This window comes from Cnephaeus nilssonii (genome assembly GCF_951640355.1).
Source record: "Cnephaeus nilssonii genome assembly, chromosome: 7".
Classification (NCBI taxonomy): domain Eukaryota; kingdom Metazoa; phylum Chordata; class Mammalia; order Chiroptera; family Vespertilionidae; genus Cnephaeus; species Cnephaeus nilssonii.
This window is the reverse complement of record NC_137078.1, coordinates 78,994,938-79,016,682: the sequence shown is the minus strand read 5'-3', so window position 1 is coordinate 79,016,682 and position 21,745 is coordinate 78,994,938. Positions and strand designations below refer to the sequence as shown.

The following is a 21,745-nucleotide window of genomic DNA, read 5'->3' as shown; positions in this document are numbered from 1 at the left end:
CTCTCCGTTCCTGCCTTCTGTGCTCCTGGCCAACTCATGAGTCTGAGGCTGTAAATGGCTTGGAACAGCCCTTAAGCAATTTGGAGAAATGGACCCTAGGTTGTGTGTGGTAGCTTCCTTCTCTTCCCAGAGTCCCACCCTACCCTAACCTGCCCATATAGGGTTGGTGGACCAAAGCCCTTAGGGCAGAACTGAGCATGCTCAGAGGAAATGTGGGAAGAGCAGGATTCTGGGAGGCTTGCTTACAACTCATCCCCTGGAGGGGGAACAGCTATGCGTGAATTTTAAGGATTGGAAAAAAAAATTAAAAATTAGGTTCCCATAACTGCTGGGTTCCTGTACAAAGCCTGAAAGGAAGCCTCATGGTATACCCCAGGGGGGTTGAGATCTGGGGGCCCTGGAAGATGGGAAGAAGGGCCAGGGCAATAGAAGCTCGCAGCTTTTGCCTTTAGGAAGTGCTTCCCAGTCTTCGGGTGAACTCCCTTCTGGTGAGGAGCTAAGTAAATGTTGATAGACTTATGACATAGACTCTGGAATCCTGGCCAGGGAAGGAGCTCGCCGCATAGGTGTTGGACAGAGGAGTGAGCAGACCAATTAGCAATCTGTTCCTGCCTCTGCTGGTCAGGAGGGTGAAGGATAGCAGGGCGTTTACCGTAAATGCCTTCTGAAGCACATGCCCACACCAAGGCACATGCACCTCACAGGCTCTCGCATTAACAAATGGCACCAGGCGCGGACTGCTCAGGCCTCATGAACAGGGGCGTGCACGAAGTACCCTCTGGTACACGAACTCACCACTGGGGTTTCACACACGGAGGTTACACTCACACAAAAGCCCCTACATGATACATAGGTACCCACTGATGCTCGGAAAGGCATGTGCACCGGCCAGGAGGAGCTGGAAGTCCATCCTCTTGGAGTAGCATACATTCCGGGCTGGAAGTAATCAGAATCGTAGGGGCTAGAGCGAGGTGTCTGGAGTTGCTGTCACATGGAGGGCTGTCCCAGGCTCCAGGATTCTAAAGGAAGAGATTGGCCGTCCCTTGTGACTAACCCAAGACACAGGCTCCAGCCTCAAGGAGCCTGGCGTGCTGATGGGTTAGGTGTTGAGTGAGACCCCAGACTCCTGGCCCATTGCTTGGTTCCTTAGGACCCACCCCTCCAGGCCCGAGGGTGGTTTGGGCTCTTGGCCTGCTGCTCTGGCTGTGTGTGCCAAGGGGAATGTGGGCAGCCTACAGAGGTGGGGAGCATTTCTGTGAGTCAGAACTTGTGAGGTTCAGGTCTCTTGTGCAACCCTGGTCTCCACAGCAGCAACTACCTGGACCACATGGAACCTCCCTTCTCCCCCAGGCTCCCAGCAGACACTTGGTCCGTTGCCACAGCTCAGGGCCCTTCTGACCAGAGCAGGAGAGTGTCATTCCCTAGCTTTACTGAGTCAAGTCTGACTGGGGAACCGATTCCTGGTGACAGGGGGGAAAGGGCCCAGTAGGTGGAGCTGCTGCCCCTTCTCAGGTTGGTGCTCATGGTGCTGGCGTCCAGCCAACTCAGCACACCCTTCAGGGGCAGCATCCTGGACTCCATAGGTGCTCAGTGTGTATATGTTTATTGCATTTAATGCCACGAGGAGAGCTCTTACTAAAAAAGGCTTTCTCCCGCCCCTGCTCCCCCAGCTGGAGCTTAGTGTGGCAGCAAGACAGGGACTGGGCAGGGGAGGGCTTCCCCCTTTTCTAACGAGGTCCACGGAGGAAATGTCTTGGACTCCCAGGTTGTCCAGAGGGTGGTTCCCCCAAGACCTGGTAGGGTCTCCGCACGCAGCGTTGCGTGTTTGTTTAGAGCTGGCTGTGGGGCAGGGAGCGATGAGCTGCACGCCCTCCAGCAGGGAAGGCAGCCAGCAGACACAGACGCGCTGCCGACCTGTGGGGGCTGGCCAGGCCGGGGCCTGTTGGGACTTGAAAGAGTGAGGCAAGTGGGTGTATGGTGCTGGCCTCCCTTCCTCAAGCTTTCTCAGGGCGTCAGTTCACAGAGCCTTGTGCCAGGGTGTCGGGGGAGGGCGGGCCAACGCGTGGGTGGGAGTCCTGGCCCACAGCCCCAGGTGAGGGGAGGGATCGGGGGCGGACTGCCGAAATGCCGTCTTGGGGCTGAGCCGGCAGGTTTCTTGGGCTTGTGCAGCTGCCTGCGGGGTCAGAGGGTGCACTCTCTCGCATCCAGGTCACGGGGCCTCCCTGCTGGCAGGGCTCCCACCCAGCAACTTGGGTCTGTCTCAGCAGAAAGTGCCGGCATGGATCAGAGAGAAGTTAGGAAACTCCAGGGGCGCAGAGCTTCTTTCCCCAGCCCACCACTTAGGAGGCTGAGGAGACAGCCCAGGTCATGCCTCTTTCCCAAAGTGCTCTGGTCAAAGGAAGGATGCCGCCCCTGCTTCAGACTCCCTTAAGCCACCTCCTGCTCCTTACTCCTGGGTCCTTTCTCTTTCCCTGCATGTCTCCTAACCCTAGTTTGTGCCTACTTCTCCCTGTCCCTTCTCTCCTGCGTCACTGGAGGGCTTGAGGGACGGCCGTGGCCATCTCCCCTCTTGGGGGAGGGAAGCAGGCTGCTTGGAGCGAGGGCAGTAGAACAGCCCTGGGCCCCTGCTTTGGGGGTGGCAGCAGGGGCTGGTCCAGAACAGAGCCAAGGCCCTAGCTATTTCTAGACAAGAGGAGCGTATCTGGGGACTGTGTTTGGGGTGAACAAGGGGGTGGGGAGGAAGCCTTTCCCTTTCCTCCTGTCGTCTGTCACCTGACGGCCATGCTCGGATCATAAGTGTTAATGAAATTGCGGTGCCCCGAGGCACCTGAGCAGCACCCCCTGCTCTGAATCAGCCTGACTCATTTACGGCTTTCTCCTAGTTACCCCAAAGGCTCTGAGGTGGCAAATGTGGGGGGTTGGTTTCAGGTTTCATGTTTTCACATTACTGGGTGGAAAAAAAACACCTTTCCAAACCAAAAAAACAGCTTCTACAGCAGAAACAGCGTGTCCCGAGAGCACCGAAAATTTCCCCATCCTATCTCCCCAGCGCTCTGCGGCAGGCCAGACAGACCCGCGCCGGAGGGGTTAAGAGGAGGGGGTTGGAGCCAGGCCGAGTAGCATGTCGGGGACAGCCCCTTTGGAGGTGGCAGCACTTGCCTTCCTGCTTAAAGGCAGGGCAGGACCTTTGCAGGCCCCCTCGCTCTGCAGCCTGTGGTCTCCAGCGGCCAGCAGTGGATCGCCTGGGCCTAGGACCGTCAGCTCAGGATGAGCAGGGGCCAGGGAAGGAGCCAATTTGATCCCAGGAGGTCGGGGACAAGGGCCCCTTAGGGCTCTTTAGGTGGAGTGGTAGGGAGGTGGGAAGATGCAGGGTCCATCTGGCACATGGAGATGGGGGTGCCACCCCCTCCTGTTACTGGCTGCAGCATTAAAAACCACCTCCACTCCCCACAGGGGCAGATGGCCTCCATGGCAGATGGAGACTAGGCCGCCAGTGGCTGGATGAGCTTTCTAGTCTCTGCCTGGCCTCCCTGGTTAATAAGACAGTCCAGAGGGGCAGCGACAGGGCCGTGCGTGCGTGTGTGTGTGTGTGTGTGTGTGTGTGTGTGTGGCATTATTGGGCCATTCTGGGGGGAAAGTTAAGAAAGGAACCCCAGATGGAGTTAGTGGATCTTGGGGGCACACCTAAGTTTGCTGTGTTGGGGTGGCAGGTGCTCAGGGCCCTGACACTGTCCACCTGCCCTGGCTCCTGAAGCCGCCCCAGTCCGTTCTCCAGGGAAGGGGGTAGTCCCCGGGTGGGAGCTCTGCCCAAGCTGGAGCCAGGTGAGCTGATGCAGACCCCCTGCCAGGTCCCGGCGCTCAGGCCTGGGCAGCAGCTCCTCCCAGAGGAGGCTCCGTTTATTATGCGCTCGGGCTCCCTGGCTGTGCAGGCAGCAGCGGCCTTCATTAGCGGAGGAGCTGGGGTCTGTTTTGGCTGCCTCATCAGCATCAGTGAACTGCGTCCCTGCGAGATTTGATACAATTTAATTAACCTAATTAAAAGCTCTGATTGCAGAGATGATTGGGGTAGCGCCAGCAGCGACTGCATATTTATAATGAGCTGCAAGGTGTGGGACCGCAGCCAAACGCCACGCATCCTAATGAGCGGGAGCCGGGAGCCAGGGAGCGGGAGAGGGAACGTTTATTTTTGGCAACAATGCCCAGTTCCTCCCTGCCAGGGAGTCAGAGACCCAGGGAGCAGACACGGACCTGCCCCGGAGCTCTTCTGAGCAAGGTGGAAGCCGGAGCGAGTGTGTGCTCCCCACGATTCTGGTGCCTTCGGACGTCCCCCTGAAGGAACGCGCCCAGCGCCCAGGGTTCCCTGCCTGCAGCGTGGGGCCGGGGCCCCAGCAATGCACTTTTCCTGCCTCTCTCCCTCTCTGGGAGTCAGGGGCTGCCTTCTGAACTACGAGCTCTGGTGTGAGGAAACCGCCCCCGGAACCACCTTGATTTTAGGACTTCCAGGTCCCTGGGCTTTGCCCTTGCCAGGCAAGATTAGAGACTGACAGGCCAGGTGGAGGTCAGAAAAGGGTCAGGATGTCCAAGAGACTCTTGTGAGGCTCCTGGGACTGGAGCCGACCAGAGACATAGGAGATGAACCTCCTGTTCATCTGGGAGCCCTGCCTCTCTCTCTCTCTTTGACGACCCTGCCCAGAGGGGCCACCTCCCATGGACTCTCCTCTCCCACTCCCTCTGTCTGGGGAGTCTTGGTTTGTCTGACTAAGCATTTCCGCTGTAAATCACATCTAATAATAACGAGAGTGAGAGCTGTGGCAGAGATGCTGTGGGTGAAGGGGGCACTGGTGAGAAGGGCACGCTGCCCAGGTGCCGAGGGCTGTGAGGCTGGGAGGGAGCTCGGAGTTGGCAGGAATGAGGGCTGGGCTCTGGAAGGCACCCTCAGAGGCCTTGGGGGAAGAAGGTGGGAGCAGACCCCCGTTCCTGCTCAGAGCTTGTGTAGGTCATGAGCTCAGTCTTGCTGGCCCAGCCCCCCAGTGCTCTGAGTGCTGCCAGGACAAGATGAGATTTGTCCCCAGCCCACCTTGCAGAGCTGCAGCTGTTTAGCTCCCTTATCAATCTTCTCTGTGGGTTTAATCATCTCTCTGTCATCCTGCTGGGGCAGCCCTCCCCTTGCTGGAGCCCGGCTTTCCTCCAATCCTCCTCCCCCAGACACAACCACCCTTCCCCACCTGACTTCCCTTGTGGGAGACAGAGGGTGGGCCAGGCTGGCTTTGCCCCAGGTTTAGTCTCAGTGGCGCAGGTGGGGGTGGGGGGTGTCCCTGTTTTTGCCAGGAATAAATATGGACGAGGGATGGGTAGAAGTGGCACTGGCAAAGAGTCTGTCCTAGCTGGGTCCCCAAGATCTTTGCCTCTACTCCAGGCCAGGTAGGACAGGGCCTAGAGATTGGCTGTTCTGGTGTAGGTGCAGCATCCATTCCTTCCTTCTTCCTCCCTTCTACCAGCTCCTTGGGAACTCTGTCCACCCATGGCCATCCGTCCATCCAGCTCTGGCCTCCTTCCCTGCGTGGGTCCTATGGGGCCAGGGGCCCGTGGGCAGAAGCCATGAGCCCACAGCTTTGCATGCATCTTGGGAAAGAGGGTGCCCAAGAGTCAATGGAGCCTGTGTTGTGGTCCAGGCTGGGAGCCAGGGTGCAAGGGGCTCTGGGCCCATCCCAGTGCTGACGTGCAAGATGACCTTCAGGGCTACTCTTCGTCCCTCTCTGCTTTGCTCAATTTCCTCTCCAGAACATGGGGGAATGGGCGGGTGGTGGTGGTGGTGGTATGTTCTGGTGTACGTGCCCCTCAGAGGGAACATGAGGAAGTGGGTTCTTCCTCCCCCTGCTCCCACCCCAGGCACGCTCAGTGCCAGTGCTCTCTCCCATTTCTCAGAAGGGTCCCCTTAGGCCCAGGGACCGCAGGGGCACTGACTCGCCTTGGGCTGCAGGGGACTTGTTCTCGTCCCAAGACAAGGCTGGGCTCTGGAGGACAATGGTGTGTTGATGAGGCTTTGGTCCTGTCTCACATGACCTGACGGGGGTGGATGGACTGCACGTGGCTGAGCCGCCTGGGCTGACCTTTGGTCGCTGGCTAGGGAAGAGAGGAAGCCATGAAGCTCTCCTGCCCACTCAATGCCCTGGGCACCCTGCCACCCCCACCCAGGAACTGCCCTCTGGGCACACACACTCTGCCTTCCCCTACCTTCTCTTAGTCCTCCTCTCCCCTCTGCTGTGTGTGGATGTGTGTGCATGCACGTCTGTGTGTTAGAAAGGAGGCACCCGAGGGGGAAGGATAGTGAGAGCAGAAACTCCCTTTACCGGTTCTTTCCAATCAAGGATGAACCCGGTTTCTCCCATCGTGGGGACACCACCAGGGCAGGGCCACGGTATATACATGTGTGTGTCTATTCGTGTTCATGGGCAGGGAAGGGGGTAGTCCCCGGGTGGGAGCTCTGCCCATGAACACGAATAGACATGTTCTCCTCTGATGGGAGGAGGTAACTTTGATTGTCAGCATCTTCCAGCTTTGGCTGGAGCGACCCCCCTGCTCACCCCCCGCAAACGGCCAGAGTGTCACTTTCAAAAGGAAAAAGGAAGACTCTTTTGGGTTGTGTAATTATTGTAATCAGTTGAATTAACTAAAAATTACCATTCAGCGAGGAAGCAAGTTGTGCCTGCACACACACACACACACACACACACACACACACACGATGAGAGTTACACACAGACATGGGTACACAGAAGGCACGTTAAGACAGAGGGAGACAGGCATATACTCACAGGCACACCGATGATTCTCAAAAGGGGTAATTGGTCCTTCCTCCCATTCCGCACCAAGTTGCTAAGGTGATAGAGCAAAAGGGGTTATCTCAAGAGAATGTTTCCCTGAAGCGCCCTGGGGTTGAGGCCCAGGGCCTCTGAAACGGGACAAGCTGGTGCAAAGGACTGGATACAGCACTTTGAAAGGGAGCCCATGGCCTGGCTTTGTTGCGTAACATTACACACATTACGTGAAGACTTTTAATGAGTTCTTTCTTGGGAGCCCCATACATTTTTTATTTTTATTTTTATTTTTGCTAGGACTAGTCACCTATACACCCCCTTGGTGACCCTGGGAGTATGTGGAGGGAAGTTAAATTTCCAACCTGGGATTGGAGGGGGGTGGGGTACTGGCGTGGTGAGGCCTGTGGGTGAGAAGGGAACAGACTACTGTGTGCCCTCAGACTTGGTCTCTAGGCGTCTCTCAAATTAACAGCTTTGAGTGGTTTGATGGAGGAGTATTTCTAGACCACCCCCCTTCCTCCCCAGATAAAGTCCTATTAATCCCATTGGATGCTGGGAGGGAGTAGGGGATGGTCCTTGGCACTGAGGCAGAAAGGACAGAGCCTGGAGGGGCTGAGATGGAGCTGGGCTGAGCGTGGCAGGAGCCCCGGGAGCTGGAGCTGAGGTGTGAAGTTGCAGCAGAGTTGAGCATGGATGGACTAAAGTGGGGTTGTCTGAGCTTGGCTGGCAGGGTATCTCTCCCCGTCTTGACAGGATCCTGAGAAGCCTATTTTTGGAGTCCAATAAAGAGAATGTTTGGTGTCTGCTCTCCCTGGAAGCAGCGGGACAGGTCCCCTCCCCCTGCTCCCCTCAGCTGAGCAGAGTCATACATCACCAAGGGGCTGGGACTCCCTAGATGTATTGCCCTAATACGTCGCTATAGCAACCCCATTCTAATCCTGCATTATTCTAATGTGGTCCCCCTCCCCACTGTGATGTATAGCTTGGATCTCAGAGCTTCAAGGCCCCTTCTCTGAGGCTGCTCTAGGTACCCTGGGGAGGGTGGGTTGGAGGCTGGCTGGGCTTCATTGGGTCCCGTCTTGCTTCTCCTCACCCTGTGCATGGGATCCTTTGTGAGGCTGTGTGTGGAGGTGGGGTCTGGCCCATTGGCCCACCAGCTAGCCTGCCCAGAGAAGGGAAGCAGCAGGCCATGTGTCCTGGCCCTGGCACACGAGCGCCTGACGCACCGACCCACGCCAGCCTGCCCGGCCTGAGGACCTGAGGCCTTGGGGTTGGGGGCCAGGGCAGGACAATGGCTGCATTCCGGCTGTGAGCCACAGGCCCCCATTGTTCCTGTAGACACTGCCTGCTTGAGTGCCGTGATTCTGGCCCTCACCCCGCAGGGGGCGTAGGATGCTCCCTGGACCACTCCCCCGGGGGAACCATAGAGGGGTGATTCATGAGGTGGCCAGGGCAAAGCAGGCCCCAGCTGTGCCCAGATTCTGGGGGGCGGGAGGGGGAGGTGACTGAGGGTTGTTTGTGTCAGGGGAGGGAGGGTTGAATAGCCAGAGGACTCAGGGCCCTGGACACCAACCACGTCATCTCCTACCCCTCCTTGTGTGTGGGCTGGTCAGAGAGGCTCCATTGTCAGAGGGGAAGGCCCACCCAGGCTGGAAAGGATTGAGAGTCAAGAGGGACCATCTCAGAGCTGGGAGGACCCCTAGACCACCCCTCACACTGCCCTGGTCGGGAAATTGAGGCCCAGAGAATGGCAGGGATGTGCTCACGGTTACACCGCTGGGCAGTGACAGGCCTGGGACCAGAACATTCCTCATATCTCCCTAGTGCTGAGATGCTGTGCCATTTCTGATAGAAAAACTGAGTCTCAGTGGTGATTTTCAGTCTTGGCAGAAGTTATGCTCACAAGCTCTTTCCTTTCCCTCAATCCCTTTGAAATCCCTCTAGTTCAGGTCAGCACCTGGCATCTCTGGAGTGAGAAATTAGAGTGAAGGGAAGTCCCAGGGCCAGGCAGAGGCCATACTGACTACCTCTTCCGGAAAACCCTGAAGAAACGCGCAGGGCATGGACGTGTCCATGCCACACAAGAGCCATAGATGCAACAACAGCCTTCATTGTTTCCTCCCAAACAATGATGCCACTTGGCCCTCACATGCCTACTCCAAATGACTGAGAGGTAGGGAGGGGAAGAAGTTAATCTGAGAGAGTTTTAAGGATGGAGGACTAATATATATATATTTTGTCCGTGTTCCTGCTGCTCAACATAGGGATTGATTGTTAAACTGGATGGTTAGATGAGGGGATGGATGGGAGGTGGTTGGGTAGATGGGTGGATGGTTAAAGAGGTAGTTGAGGGTTGCATGAATGAATGGATGAGTGGATGGGTGGGCAGACGGATGAATGAATGGTTGTATAGATGGGCGGGTTGATGAATGGATAAATGGATGTATGTAGGATGGATAGATGGATGTTTAAATGAGGGAGTGGCCATTTCATATATTGAGGTCCTGGGATGACGGATGACCCAACTTGGGTCGTACTAAGGATGAACAGCGGAGTGAGGCCTGGAGCCGGGTAGCTGACCCTCACCTTTGAGGCCAGGATGCCCTGTGGCATGGTTTGGTGGTTAGCCCCAGGGCAGGGGTGCAGTAGAACCAGGAGTTGGTACCTGAAGGAATCTATAGTCAGACTTAAGTCTCATGTTAGGAGGCTCCACGGGGTCTAGGGCCTTGATCTTGAGTTGAATCTTCTGTGCTGGGATCAAAGGAGGGGTGGAAGCCCACTGCTGGAAGGTCCTGAGCAGGGCAGAAAGGGGGAATGAGTGGGGTCTGAGGGCGAAGGGGTCGAGTGGCTTTGCCTCCTTGGAATCAGACCCTGAGCCCAGAGCCCCAGAGGCAAACCTTTACGCATTCTTCAAGACCCAACTCAATGGTACCACCATCTGTGAGGCCTTCTCTGACCCTCTGGGTGCTGTTTCCCTAGAAACAGCACAGAGCCTTGGGAGAAGTACATTATTGGGGAACTGGGGTTACCACAAGAGGCAGGAATGGGGAAGAGGTAGGGAGAATGTACCTGCCACTAATTTTCTGGGTCATTTTGGAAGAGTCCCTCAACATCCTTGGGCCTCTATTTCCTCATCTGTGAACTGGGGATGGGTAGCTTGAACTCTTCTTTGAGAAGGAAGAGAGATAATCCTGGGGTGGGGCGGGAGGTCTGTGTGGGGGAAGCACCTGGTATTATTTTTCTGCATTGCTTCAGCCCAGCAATAATATATAGTGTACAAATAAAATTAATTTTATAGCTAACATTTAATGTGCACTTACAATCTCCCAGACTCTCTTCTGAGTGTTTATGTATATCATCTCTCACCTAATTTCCACAGCAGTACTATTAGCCAGGCACTACCATTCTTTTATTTTGACAGATGAGGAAACTGAGGCATGGCAAGTGGTAAGTAGCAGGTGGTGCAGCCAGGATGAAGACCTGGGCAGATGCCAAGAAACGCATTCTTAGAGACTCTGTGGGTTGCTCAGTGTGCAGCACTCTGAATGGATGCATCAGGGGTGCTTCCTGACCTTCTTGGTGACCCCAGGCAAGTTATCCAACTTCCCTGAGCCTCATGGGATTTACCTGATGGCAGTCTGGTGGAGAGAGGAGCAGATCCTAGCCAATCAGCTCCAGCACCCTTGGTCCGCTGCTTCTCTCCCCGGCCCAGTCCTGAGCTCGGAAACCTCTGCTTTGTGCACGTACCCCAAGCACCGGACAGTGCTGTTCACCTCAGCAGGGAGCGTAAAAAGAACGTTGTCCGGGTGTCAGGTAAAACGGGTTTTATCCCAGCTTCTATCATTATCCACTTTTGCTGCTCTGCCTAGGTCACTAAAACTCTCTGGGTACCAGTTTCCTTATTTGCAAAATAGGAATGACTAATGTGAGATCATGAAAATAAAGTATAAAATAAGCCTTGGTCAGTGTGGCTCAGTAAGTTGAGCGTCGTCCGGTGAACCTCAAGGTTACTGGTCCAATTCCCAGTCAGGGCACATGCCTGGGCTGTGGTTCCAGTGGGGCGCATGCAGGATGCAGCCCATTGATGCTTTGCTCTTGCATTGATCTTTCTCTCTCTCTAAAAATCAATAAAAACATTTAAAAAATCTAGCTATTTTGTTGGGTTTCACTACTTTTCTGTGCACTCTCAATATTAATAAAAATAGTGCGCCCTTTATCCTGGGGGAAAAAAAAGAATAAAATAAGTGCTGGATAGGCATTATGTCCAAATGACTTGGACAGAGTGGGGTCTGTGGTAAAAGTTCATTACATTTTGGTTTTCTTCCCTGCTCGCTTATTTTTGTACAATGCCTTGCCCAGACCCCACAATCAAACAGCTTTCATTCATTCATCACCGATTTATGCTAAGCCCTCTATGTACATCCTCCCACTTAACTCTCAAAATAGATCTATGATGTAGGAACTGCCATTGTCACAGTATTAGGAAACTGAGGCACAGAAAGGGTGAGTACCTGGCCTGAAGTCGTACCGCTGATAGGAGGTGGAGCCAGGATTTGTACCCAGGTCTGTCTGATCTCACAGCCCCTGCATTTCACTCTTCTACTCTCTGCCTCCCCCTGAGGCATAAAGACCTTCCCCAGCGATGACACTGATGACAGTGGGAGAAGGCAGGTGACCCAAGTGGCTGGACGGGGCCTTGTTGGAAGGTCGGGTCTGTCTATGAGCTGCTGGGGTCAACTCTAGCAGCTTTTGCATAGAGGGAGCACTCCCTCCCCTCCTCCCCAGGCAGCCAGCCCCAGGGAAAGGCCCAGGATGGTGACAATTTCCACCCTAAGCAAGGGGAACAGGGGCAGCGCAGGGTCCAGGTCCGCTCCTGTTCAGAGCTGAATAATCTGGAGCCTTTGAAGAAGGATTTCTGCACAGCCATCAGGAGTGAATCATTGACTTAGGGAGGCGATGAATCAACGGGGAGTTCATAAAACGGCAAATGAATCGGGTGTGAGAATGACGGAGCCACTGCTATTCCCCAGAACCCTCTGGGGACAGAGAGCCGAGAGAAAAGAAATAAAAATAACACGGGGCCTCACGCCTGCTACAAACCTGAGGCAGCCCCTCCTTCCCTGTGGAAAGACAGAGGGACAGAGGGATGAGACCCACTGGTGGGTGAAGTGGGGTAGAGGAAGGCTCCCTGGGTCCAGGCTGCAGGTGCAATTAGCAAACGCCTGCCCCTTCTTTTCAGAAGCCCTCACAAGAAAGAACACTGATTTTGACGAACACCCAAAATAATGTGAGATCAGGCACCATGCATTATGCATGAGGTCTGATTTAACATGAACATTATTTCTTGTGTATGAGACCATATGCCTCCGTGCTGTCTCTGCAGCCTAATAATACCAAGACCCACCCTGGTCAGGCTCAGCCAGAGACACATCCACTGGGTGTATGTGCGTGGGGGGCCTTGAGGCACAGCCCTCCTGGTACTTAGCTCATGTGAGGGGAGCCCTTTCAGATGCCCTGGAGGTGGGCTGTGCCTCTGAAAAAACACCAGGGAGCTTGGGGTGGGTGTAACTGTGTGAAAGTGCCAGTGTGTGTGTGTGTGTGTGTGTGTGTGTGTGTGTGTGCGCGCGCGCGCGTATGTGTGTTGTGATATCAGAAGCCCGTGACTAGGTGATGCTGGGTTCATCGTGTGGTGATGTGGGGACATGTGAGTAGCTGAGGTTTTACTGCACAAGAGGAATGATGGCAGGAACGGATAGATCTAATTGCTGTGTGTGTTTGTATATATACACGCATATGTACGTGTGGGGGTGTGTGTTTAAAAAATAAGATCACATATACATACAAACACACAGCCTAACTTTAATTATCTGAAGGGAGCAGGAGAGAGCTGGGAGGAGCTGAGAACAATGATGGGCACGGATGTGTTTGGAAAGCAGTTTGTGGGGTAAGTGCGTGGATATCCTGAGAGTATGGGGACCTCGTCAAATGCTGCAAAGGATGACTGTGTGTATTTAAAGAAATATTACAGGTGCCAGGTATTTGGCAACTCTGGAGAGCTCAGCGCCAAAGACTACAAAACTGGTACTGGACAGCCAAACAGTGGTATGGGTGTGCCCATGAGTGTGTTAACGTGTGAGTGAGTGAGCGAGCTGGGGACTGTGTGCGTTGGGTTTTTTGCTGGCCGACAGAAGTGATGGGGATGGGTGTGAGGGGAGACAGACAGAGGAGGTAGCTGTGATGGCAAATTCCGAGCGTGGCCGTGGGATGGGGGAGGCGGTAGATGGAGAAGGAAGGTCTCCGGCAAGCCTGTGTGCGTATGTGAAGCAGGACTGCATCCTTGGAGGTGCTAGTTGCCTCTGCTCTATCTGGCACTCCCATAGAATAGGCAACTTGAAGCTGACTTTTTGGGGGGACACTCAGCTGTGAGATGGCCCTGGTGACTGTTGCCATGTCCCAGTTCAGGGACCAATAGAGGGCAGTCCTCCCACATGGAGGCCTCCCAGGCAGCAAGAAGAGCCCTGATCGGCTGGCCAAACGCTAACTCCAGGGTTTTCAAATATGTCAGGCAGGGATAAGACTGACGGCCACTCTGGCTTCAGTCACTAAGCTGGAGGTCTGGGTGAATCCTCTTTTAAGTTTAGGAGGAGCAATTGGGCCCAGATAACAAACCCCTCTCTCTCCTTCTCCTGCTCAGGTGGGTCTCCTTTCTGGAGCTCAAACCCTGCTGGGGAGAGCCAGGGCCTGGGTGCATCACACCCCCATATGCAGGCCCAGAGCCTCTCCAGAGGAGATTCGGTTCCAAACAGCTCTAAGTGTGTGGCTGTGGTTGCGGTCAGCTAGTCCAGTGGACATGCAATCGAGTCCCGGGGTCAAGGGATGATTGTACCAGACGTAAGCCAGGCAACATGTAAGCCAGTGCAACTCTGTGGTGCAGGAGGTGGGGGTCCTTGAGGTACAGTGTAGGGCTCCTTCTGGGTTTGCCTGGATGACCACAGGTGACCACGACGGTCACCTTCCTTCTTCCTGTTGTTGACCAACCCCCACCCTGCACATGTTCTTCCAGCTCAAAGCATTAGCAGTGTAGCATAGACTTTCTTTCCCCCCTCCTACCTCTGGGAGTAGCTGTGGATTTGCAGGCACAGTGGCACACACACAAATTCATACACCAACACACAGAAGTTCACATGAGGAGAGTGAAGCTCTAACAGAACATGTGGCCACATGATCATAGAAAGTAATGCTGTTCAAATGAGGAAGGAGGATGGGATCAGAAAATTCCAAATCAGCTCGGGAAAGCGTGGCCTTCCTCGAAGGCGGATGCTAGGGACTTCTCCCCCTCTTGAACGAAAGGAAGTCTGAGGCTCTCTGGAATGAGCAGGTAGATCGACATACGCATGGGATGGAGAAGCGGCTCGGTCAAGCTCGCAGGGGACTGTGTCTTTCCTAAACTCTATTCAGGGAGTAAGACTGCAGGGTCAACTATTTCTCTCCCTATGGCTTTTCCTTAATGGTCAAATGTGCTATGGTTTCTACCCTCATCCCAGGCCAGAGCCAGGGAAGGAGCCAGGGGGGCCTTCAGTGACCAGGGGTTGGTTCCTGGGTAGCTGTCCCAGGCTGGTGTCTCATTAAGCAAAATCCTCACAAAGTGGAAGATTTTCTTCCGTCCCCTTTTCTACTTTTTTTCCATCTTTTTGTTCTACCTGTCAGCTGCTGCTGGTTCTTGGGAGGCCACATTGTTTTGCTGTTTTTGAGTTGACTTGCTTAAATAATAAATCCACCCTCTCGTACAGGATTAAGCAGATAATTGGGAAATCAATCAATCAATTGGTGTCAGCTGCAGGCGGAGGCCCGTGAAAGACCCCCGTCTTCCCAGTCACCCTTTTCCAACCTCCAAACCTGCTGAGGCTCAGGGCAGCGCGCTGAGCGAGCTGCATGTGCTTCCATTTCAGGGCCCGGAGGGTGGAACAAATCCAGGAATGGAGATGTAAGGAGGGAGTGTGGGACTGCTTCGAAGTTCCGTACTTGGTGGAGCAGGAAATGAAGGGCCAAGCGAGGGTGGCCTGATGCTCTGGGCATGCTGTCACCTCACTGGCCCATACATTCCTGGCTACCTCTTTAAGAAGCATGGGGAGGCTCACTGGCTTGCCAGTATGGGGACCGGCGGCGGGGACACGGGTGCCAATTACAGGGCTAATTGCTCACGAGGCTGGAGTGAAAGCGGGAGAAAAAAAATAAGGAGCAGAGTGAGAGGTTTGGCATTCGAGAACTTTGTCCTTGCGGAGACAATTCTCCTAAGATTGAGAGGCAGAGCCCAGAACGTCACCAGAACTCTGTGTGGCACAATCAGGGGCCTGGGAGCACCCCTCTGAACACCCGAGATGCGGTCGGCTCTCGCAGGCTTGGGAGTTGGCAGCTCCCCTGGTGGGAGAGGGTCCACAAATACACCCTCACTGGGGACACAACTTTCTCCCCATTCAAGCATTTGTGCCTTCAAGCTTTGTCTCCATGCAGAGTAAAAGAAACCTCATGGAGTTTCTCTTGAGGAGGGAAAAGAAAGAAGGGAGAAAACAGGGCTGTTTTATTCGTGTTTTTTAAAAAAGAGTTGTTTTAAAGGAAGGTCTTGGCTGGGACACAGGTAGTTTTGAGCTTCGGGCCTGGAACACTGATCTGCCTCCACCACCCTGACTCTGGGGAGGGGGCATGTTGCTGCTGAAGGCTTGAGAAGGGGATGTTTGAGGACGTCTATGCCCTCCCCCCAGGTTGTGACTGCACACTGTGGAGTCCTCCCATAGGCATATGCATCATGCCCTGGATGGGGGTAGGGAGGTGGGGAGTAGTCCTTGGGTATCCATCCCTAGAGAGGAGATGGTATAGTTGTTTATGCCCCCACTCTTCTGCAGGAGAAGTTGAGGCAGGTGGTTTGTTTGCTGAGAAGCCTTTGTCGAAGCAAACAGGTAGGGTTCCCTCCCGAGGCCCACTCAGCTGGCGAAGGACCACTGCAGGAACAGCCAGTGGGTCCAAGGAGGTTTAGGTACCATTATGCTTGAGGTTGGAGAGCCAGCTGGGACGGGCTGGTGGAGCCTGAGCCCGCCTCCAGCTGCCCCAGGACCTGGAATGGTGAAACGGGCCCAGGCCCCACACTTGGAGTGCAAACAGAAACCAAAGTCAGGGTTGGGGTGGGGGATACGGAGATGCCAGGCTAATGGTCCAGGTCCAGGTGGTTTCTTCCTTGGCTAAGAAGAGCAGTGGAGCTGTGCCCGAGGAACGCTGGCCCCAATTCAGTGTGGTGCCTGCGGTTCCCTGCCCCGGCCCAGGTCCGGTCTCAGGATAGTCTGTTTATGGGAGGGCACTCGAGGCAGCTTCATCTTCCAAAACTCACTCACCTGAGGCAGGGGCCCAACTGTGGCCCAGGGGACAGGCGGTCCTGATACTAACCTGGAACAAGGGTGGTGTGGTTACCTTTCTCTACAATAGTCAGGCCAAGACTTTAGGGGAGGTGAGCCAGGGTGTCCCAACATTTTACCCACAAACCCACCCAGCCCTGGTAGTAAAGAGGACAGGACACAGCCCTGGGGTACATGTTTATGTGAGTAATAAAATATTTACTATAACATAAATATAAAGGGAACTTCCCAGTCTACGTTATTATTATTTTTTTTTGCAATAAAGATACAAAGAGAATGCACCAAAACATTGTTCCAAAAAATAATAAAAATAAAATTTAAATTCAAACTGCGACAAACAAAACAAGAAATGGAGGAGGGGGAAGCTCCAGACACATCCAGAAAATAAATAGAGACGGTCAGAAATCTGGAAATCATATTAAAATATCTTTTTCGGATTAGTCGGTGTACAAAATCCTTTAGGACGGGGACGGAGGGCAACCCGGAAAACCAAAAATAAAAATCAAGCACAAAATGTTTCTTCTCCCCGCCAGTGTGTACATATCTCACATATTTACATGGTTCCCACCTCACCCCAAAGGAGGGGAATTTCTCTCCCAGCCTCCCACATCCCAGGGGGCTGGCAAAGGGAGCAGACGGAAGCTGCAGGGACTCAGGCAGAAGGCTTTCAGGGAACGGCTTATTTCTACAGCTGGTTAAAAAATACCTCCAACTTTTCCAAGTTTCATTTGCTTGTGGCCCGGAGGGCAGGGCCCCGCGGGGAGCGGGGGCCCAGCTGTGCGGTGGTCAGTCTGCAGCGGGGCTTCAGAAGCCCCTTGCCATGGGGGGGGGGGTGTGTGGGTGGGAGCGCAGACCCCTACAGCGTGGCCGGAACCGAGTTGGAGCTCCGATAAAACGAAACGAAAATGAGCACTCAAATTTTTTTTTGTTAGTTTTCGTGTTATTTTTTTTTGTTTGTTTTGCTCTTTTGGGGTAGGGCTGGGACGGTAAGAGGAAAAAATAAATTAGGCTAGAGTAAAGCTTTGGCTATTTCCTGCTTTTATACACAGACGCGGCTCTCGCGGCCTCCCCTCCGGGGCCCCGATAAATACAGTATACAGCGATTTAAATTAAGGGCGCGGGCGGAGTTAGAAGGACCCTAGGAGCCGAGAGGCTCCACGAATAAATAAAAACCGTAAAAAACCAAGCCCGGAGGAAGGATCAGGGGGATGGGGCGCATCCTCTTGGGAGAGAAGAGGCATAGAGCGAATAAAGTGACAGTTCCCCACTCTCGGTCCGCAGGCTCGGGTATCCGCGCCGGGGAGAGGGGATGGGGAACCCTTCTCTCTTCGGTCCTCTCTCCCGGGGGATTCCTAACCCCGTACCGCGTTACCTGTCGCTGTGGGGAGGCCGCTGCCGGGATCCGGCCCCGAACAGCCCGGGGGGCGGGCAAGGGTGGGGGTCGTCGAGGGAATGGGGACAGGGAGCAGGCGGCGGGCCGGATGCCCCGGGTGAGTTGGCGCGGTCCGGATCTTCCTTTCTCTCTCCGGGGTTCTGGCGACGTAGCCTATCCGCCCTCTTCGCCGCTCGCCGGAGAAGGTCGTCGGGTGTTTGGTTTTGTTCTAAAGTTTCTGGGCTTTTTGTAAAATCCAAAGCAACCGAACAAAAAGAGTACAGGCCGCGCGGCGCCTCGCCGCGCGCCAGCCGGGACCCGGCCCGCGCGGGTCACTGCACCGAGCCGGGCAGCGTGTGATGGTGGTGGTGGTGCAGCGCGGCCGGCGGGGGCGGCGGGGGCGCCGAGGGAGGCGACGCACCGCCCCCGCCCGGTCCCAGCTCGCCGGGTGCGTAAACGTCGTCCATGGGTGGGTGGCCGGCTCCGGCCGCGGGGGTCATGCGCTTCTCCTTCTGCCGCCGGTTGCAGAACCAGACGCGCACCACCTCCTTTTCCAGCTGCAGGCTGTCGGCCAGGCCCGTGATCTCGTGCGCCGAGGGCTTGGGACACTTGAGAAAGTGGCTCTCGAGCGCGCCTTTGACCCCCACCTCGATGGACGTGCGCTTCTTGCGCTTGCGGCCCTGCGCCGCGATCTTGTCCAGGTTGGTGGGGCTGCCGCTGGACGAGTCGGTCTCCTCCAGCCACTTGTTGAGCAGCGGCTTGAGCTTGCACATGTTCTTGAAGCTCAGCTGCAGGGCCTCGAAGCGGCAGATGGTGGTCTGTGAGAACACGTTACCGTACAGCGTGCCCAGCGCCAGCCCCACGTCGGCCTGCGTGAAGCCCAGCTTGATGCGCCGCTGCTTGAACTGCTTGGCGAACTGCTCCAGGTCGTCGGAGCTGGGCGCGTCCTCGTCCGAGTGCTCGCCCACCGACGAGCCACCGCCTCCGGCGCCCGGGTGCAGGTGCGCCGCCGCCGCCGCGTGCAGGCCTCCGGCGTGTGCATGTCCGTGTGCGTGTCCGTGGGCACCCAGGTGCGGTGGAGGCGACGGCTCCAGCTGCGCCTCGTGGCCGTCCTCATGCAGCGCGTGGTGCAGGCCCGGTCCCGCGCCACCGCCGCCCGCCGCCAGCATCCCGGCCAGGCCGCTGCCGCCGCCCCCCGGGTAGGCCGCTTGAGCGTACAGCCCGAGCGGCTGAGGCTGGTGGCCCCCGCCGGCCCCTGGCGACGGCGACATAGCCGGGCCCAAGTGGTGCGCCGTGCCGCCCTGAGCCCATGCCGCGCCCGCGTGGGCCGCCCCCTGGTGCACCAGGCGTGCGTGGAAACCGCCGCCACCACCGTCGTCGGCTCGACCAGTGCCACCGCCGCCCGCCTTGCCGTGTTCCAGGTGCGGACCGCCAGCCCAGTCGCCGCCGCCGCCTCCTCCCGTCGGTAGCCACTGGGGGTGCGCTAGGCCCACGGGGTGGCCCGCGCCCGCGCCCAGCCACTCGTGGTGCATCAGCTTCTGCACTTCGCGGTACGCGGCCCCCGCGTGCAGCCGCTCGGCGGCCGCCGCCGCTGCCGCCGCCGCCGCGGCGTCCGGGTGCATAAGCGGTCCGGTGCCCCCAGCTCCGCCGCCGGGGCCCCGCGGCAGGTACTGCGCGGTGGTGGCCATGCCGCCCCGCGCCCTGCGCCGCGCCGCCGCCGCCGCTTCGCTCCGTCTGCGGGCCCTGCTGCCGCGCTCCGCCGGCTTAAAGCCTCGACCCGCTCAGCGCTCCGGAGCCCCACCCCACCCGCCGCCCATTGGCTGCCCGCGGAGCTGCCTCCCTCCCTCCGGTCCCGGCCCCCGCCCCCCGCGCCCGCCCGCCGCTCGGCCCGGCCGCCCAGAGCTCGCCATTGGGCCTCACTCCCGGGGTCCCGCGCGCCGACCGTGCTGATTGGCCGCTGGGGCTTCATTCACAGCCCCCCACCGTCCTCGTACACACTCACGCCCCGGGGGCGCGGCTGCCACGTGGGGGAGTGGCGCGGGGGTGGCCGTGGGACCGCACCCCCTCTGGTCCGGGCTGCGTGGGCCCCTCTTTTCCCCTGCGCTGGAGGCTCGGAGCCCGGCGGGTCCCACTCTCCACGCGAGCTGAATTCCCGCCCGTCTCCCGCCCGGGAGGCCAGAGGCGGCGGCGAGGACTGCGGGCTACGGGAGGCGCTCGGGCTCCAAGCAGCAGCTCACCCTCGCGCTCTTCCCTCCGTGGTGCGGTTGTCAGCGGGCTAGGATTCCCGCGGTCTCGGCGGCTGCGAGCGGGAGGCGGCGTGGGTACCGGATTCGGTTCCAGCACGGCTGCTCCTCTTGCCCGCCCTGCTCCCGCGGTTTGCAGCGGGCACAGAGCTGTCCCCTGCGCACGGCCCCGGCGCGTCTCCTGTCCCCTCTTCTCCTTTTAGACTCGGCGCCGCAACTGGGCCGGCCCGAGAGCGCGTCCAGCGCGGGCAGATTCGGACCCGCCCCAGCTTCACGCCTCACGCGGGCTCCCCTTCTCCCAGCACCGGCACCGCGGCCCAGGTGAGTACCGTGCGGGTGGCTCGTGGTGGAACAGCCGGTGGCCGCGATGTAATCAGGCCGCGCGGGATTTCCGGGATTCGGAGAGGTAAAGACTGTGGCTTTGGGGAAAACGCCGCAGTCAGGGGTGGTGGATACGAAGGGCTCACCGACATCTGCCCCATACCGCCTTCTCGCTCCTTTTCCTCTCTGCCGGACTGGCTCATTGGCCAGGGTCATATCGGGGTCACGTCCTGGGAAACTTGCTGTGGGTGAGGAGTGGCATGGACTTGGGAAAAGGCGTCTGGCACTTCAGAAATCCAGCCTTCAGTCGGGAGCTGTCCAGCCTGCAATGAAGCCCTGGGCTGGATCTAACCCGACTTGCTTGAGGCTACCAAAAAGGGAATTGAGATAGAGAAGGCCTTATTGGAAGGGTGAGACATGCAATGCAGGTACCTCCTCCCCCCTCCCCCCTGAGGACTCTCTGAAGGATCCTAAGTGGACTCGGACCTCAGCATCAGCTGGTCTGTGACTCTCTAAATCCCACATTGAGTTGTAGGCTGCGTGGAGTGAGCTGTGGCCTCCACCTCTGTCCCACACTGAGGTCTGGCTGGCACAGTGTTCATCTTTTCTCTCCCCGGTCTTGCCTCCAGTGGGTTCATAGATTCCAGGGCTCTGGGGGGTCCCAGATCCCAGGACCCAGCTGGAGAACCAGTTAGGGCCCCACAGGGCAAGTCAGGACTGTGGAATAAAGCCTCAGAGCGGGAAGAAGGGTGACAGGGATCTGGGGGCAGCTGCCATGTCCACAGTGACAAGGGTCATCCTGGGCACAGGCTGTGCTCTGAACACCATAGGTCCTGCCTCTGGTTGGTCCCCAAGGGATGGAGTGGGACAGGGCAAGGTCCTTGTCTGGCCAGTGGCCCCTGTCCCGAGCAGGCTCCTTAGGTACCACCCTCACTTCACGAGCTGTGTCTGAATCCAGCTAGGGATGCTGAGTTTTCTTGGACTCTGGCTCAGGAAGTGGTCACCTCGAATCCCCTTTCCTTCATACGATCATAAAGCAGCAGACCTCCTGGTCCGCTGGCCTTCCTGGCCCCTCTCCCAGGCCCAGGGGGAGGACCAAGGCTGGGAACCCTGTAGTGAAGGCTCGTCTCATGCCAGCCTAATCAGACCTGCACGACATGGACACTTGGGCTGCCACCGTCCGCCTGGGCAAGAATAACTTTGGTCCAGTCTCTCTAGCTCTTGGTTTTCCTATCTGTAAATTGGCAACGGTGGCACCACAGGCAGCCCACCTGTCTTGCTAAGGGAAGTCAGAGGGTGGTCCGAGACAACGGGGGTGAAAGGGTCTCAGAAAGGGCTTTTACTCTGCTGGTTAGTGCCTAGTGAATGGGCAAGTTCCTCCCCTGCTCTAACTAAATCTCAGTTTCCTCATTTGTAGAGTGGGTTTATGGAGGTTTGGACTGCTTGACCTCTCAGGCCCTTTCAGCTCTGATGGTCTCAGTTATATATATATTATCGGTTTCAGAGAAGAAGGGAGAGGGGGAGAGAGATAGAAACACCAATGATGAGAGAGAATTATCGATCGGCTGCCTTCTGCACACCCCCTAC

General features: G+C 56.7%; 1 protein-coding gene across 1 annotated transcript; it reads right to left on the bottom strand.

Annotated features, from left to right (window-relative positions):
- Positions 1-17,014: 17,014 nt before the first annotated feature.
- On the bottom strand, positions 17,015-19,282 carry POU3F1 (POU class 3 homeobox 1; the record flags this gene model as incomplete). The annotated part of the gene is made up of 1 exon (XM_079777799.1): positions 17,015-19,282. One exon carries the CDS (start codon positions 19,280-19,282, stop codon positions 17,927-17,929), a length of 1,356 nt encoding a protein of 451 aa, XP_079633925.1. The 3' UTR covers positions 17,015-17,926.
- Between the last annotated feature and the right edge of the window lie 2,463 nt (positions 19,283-21,745).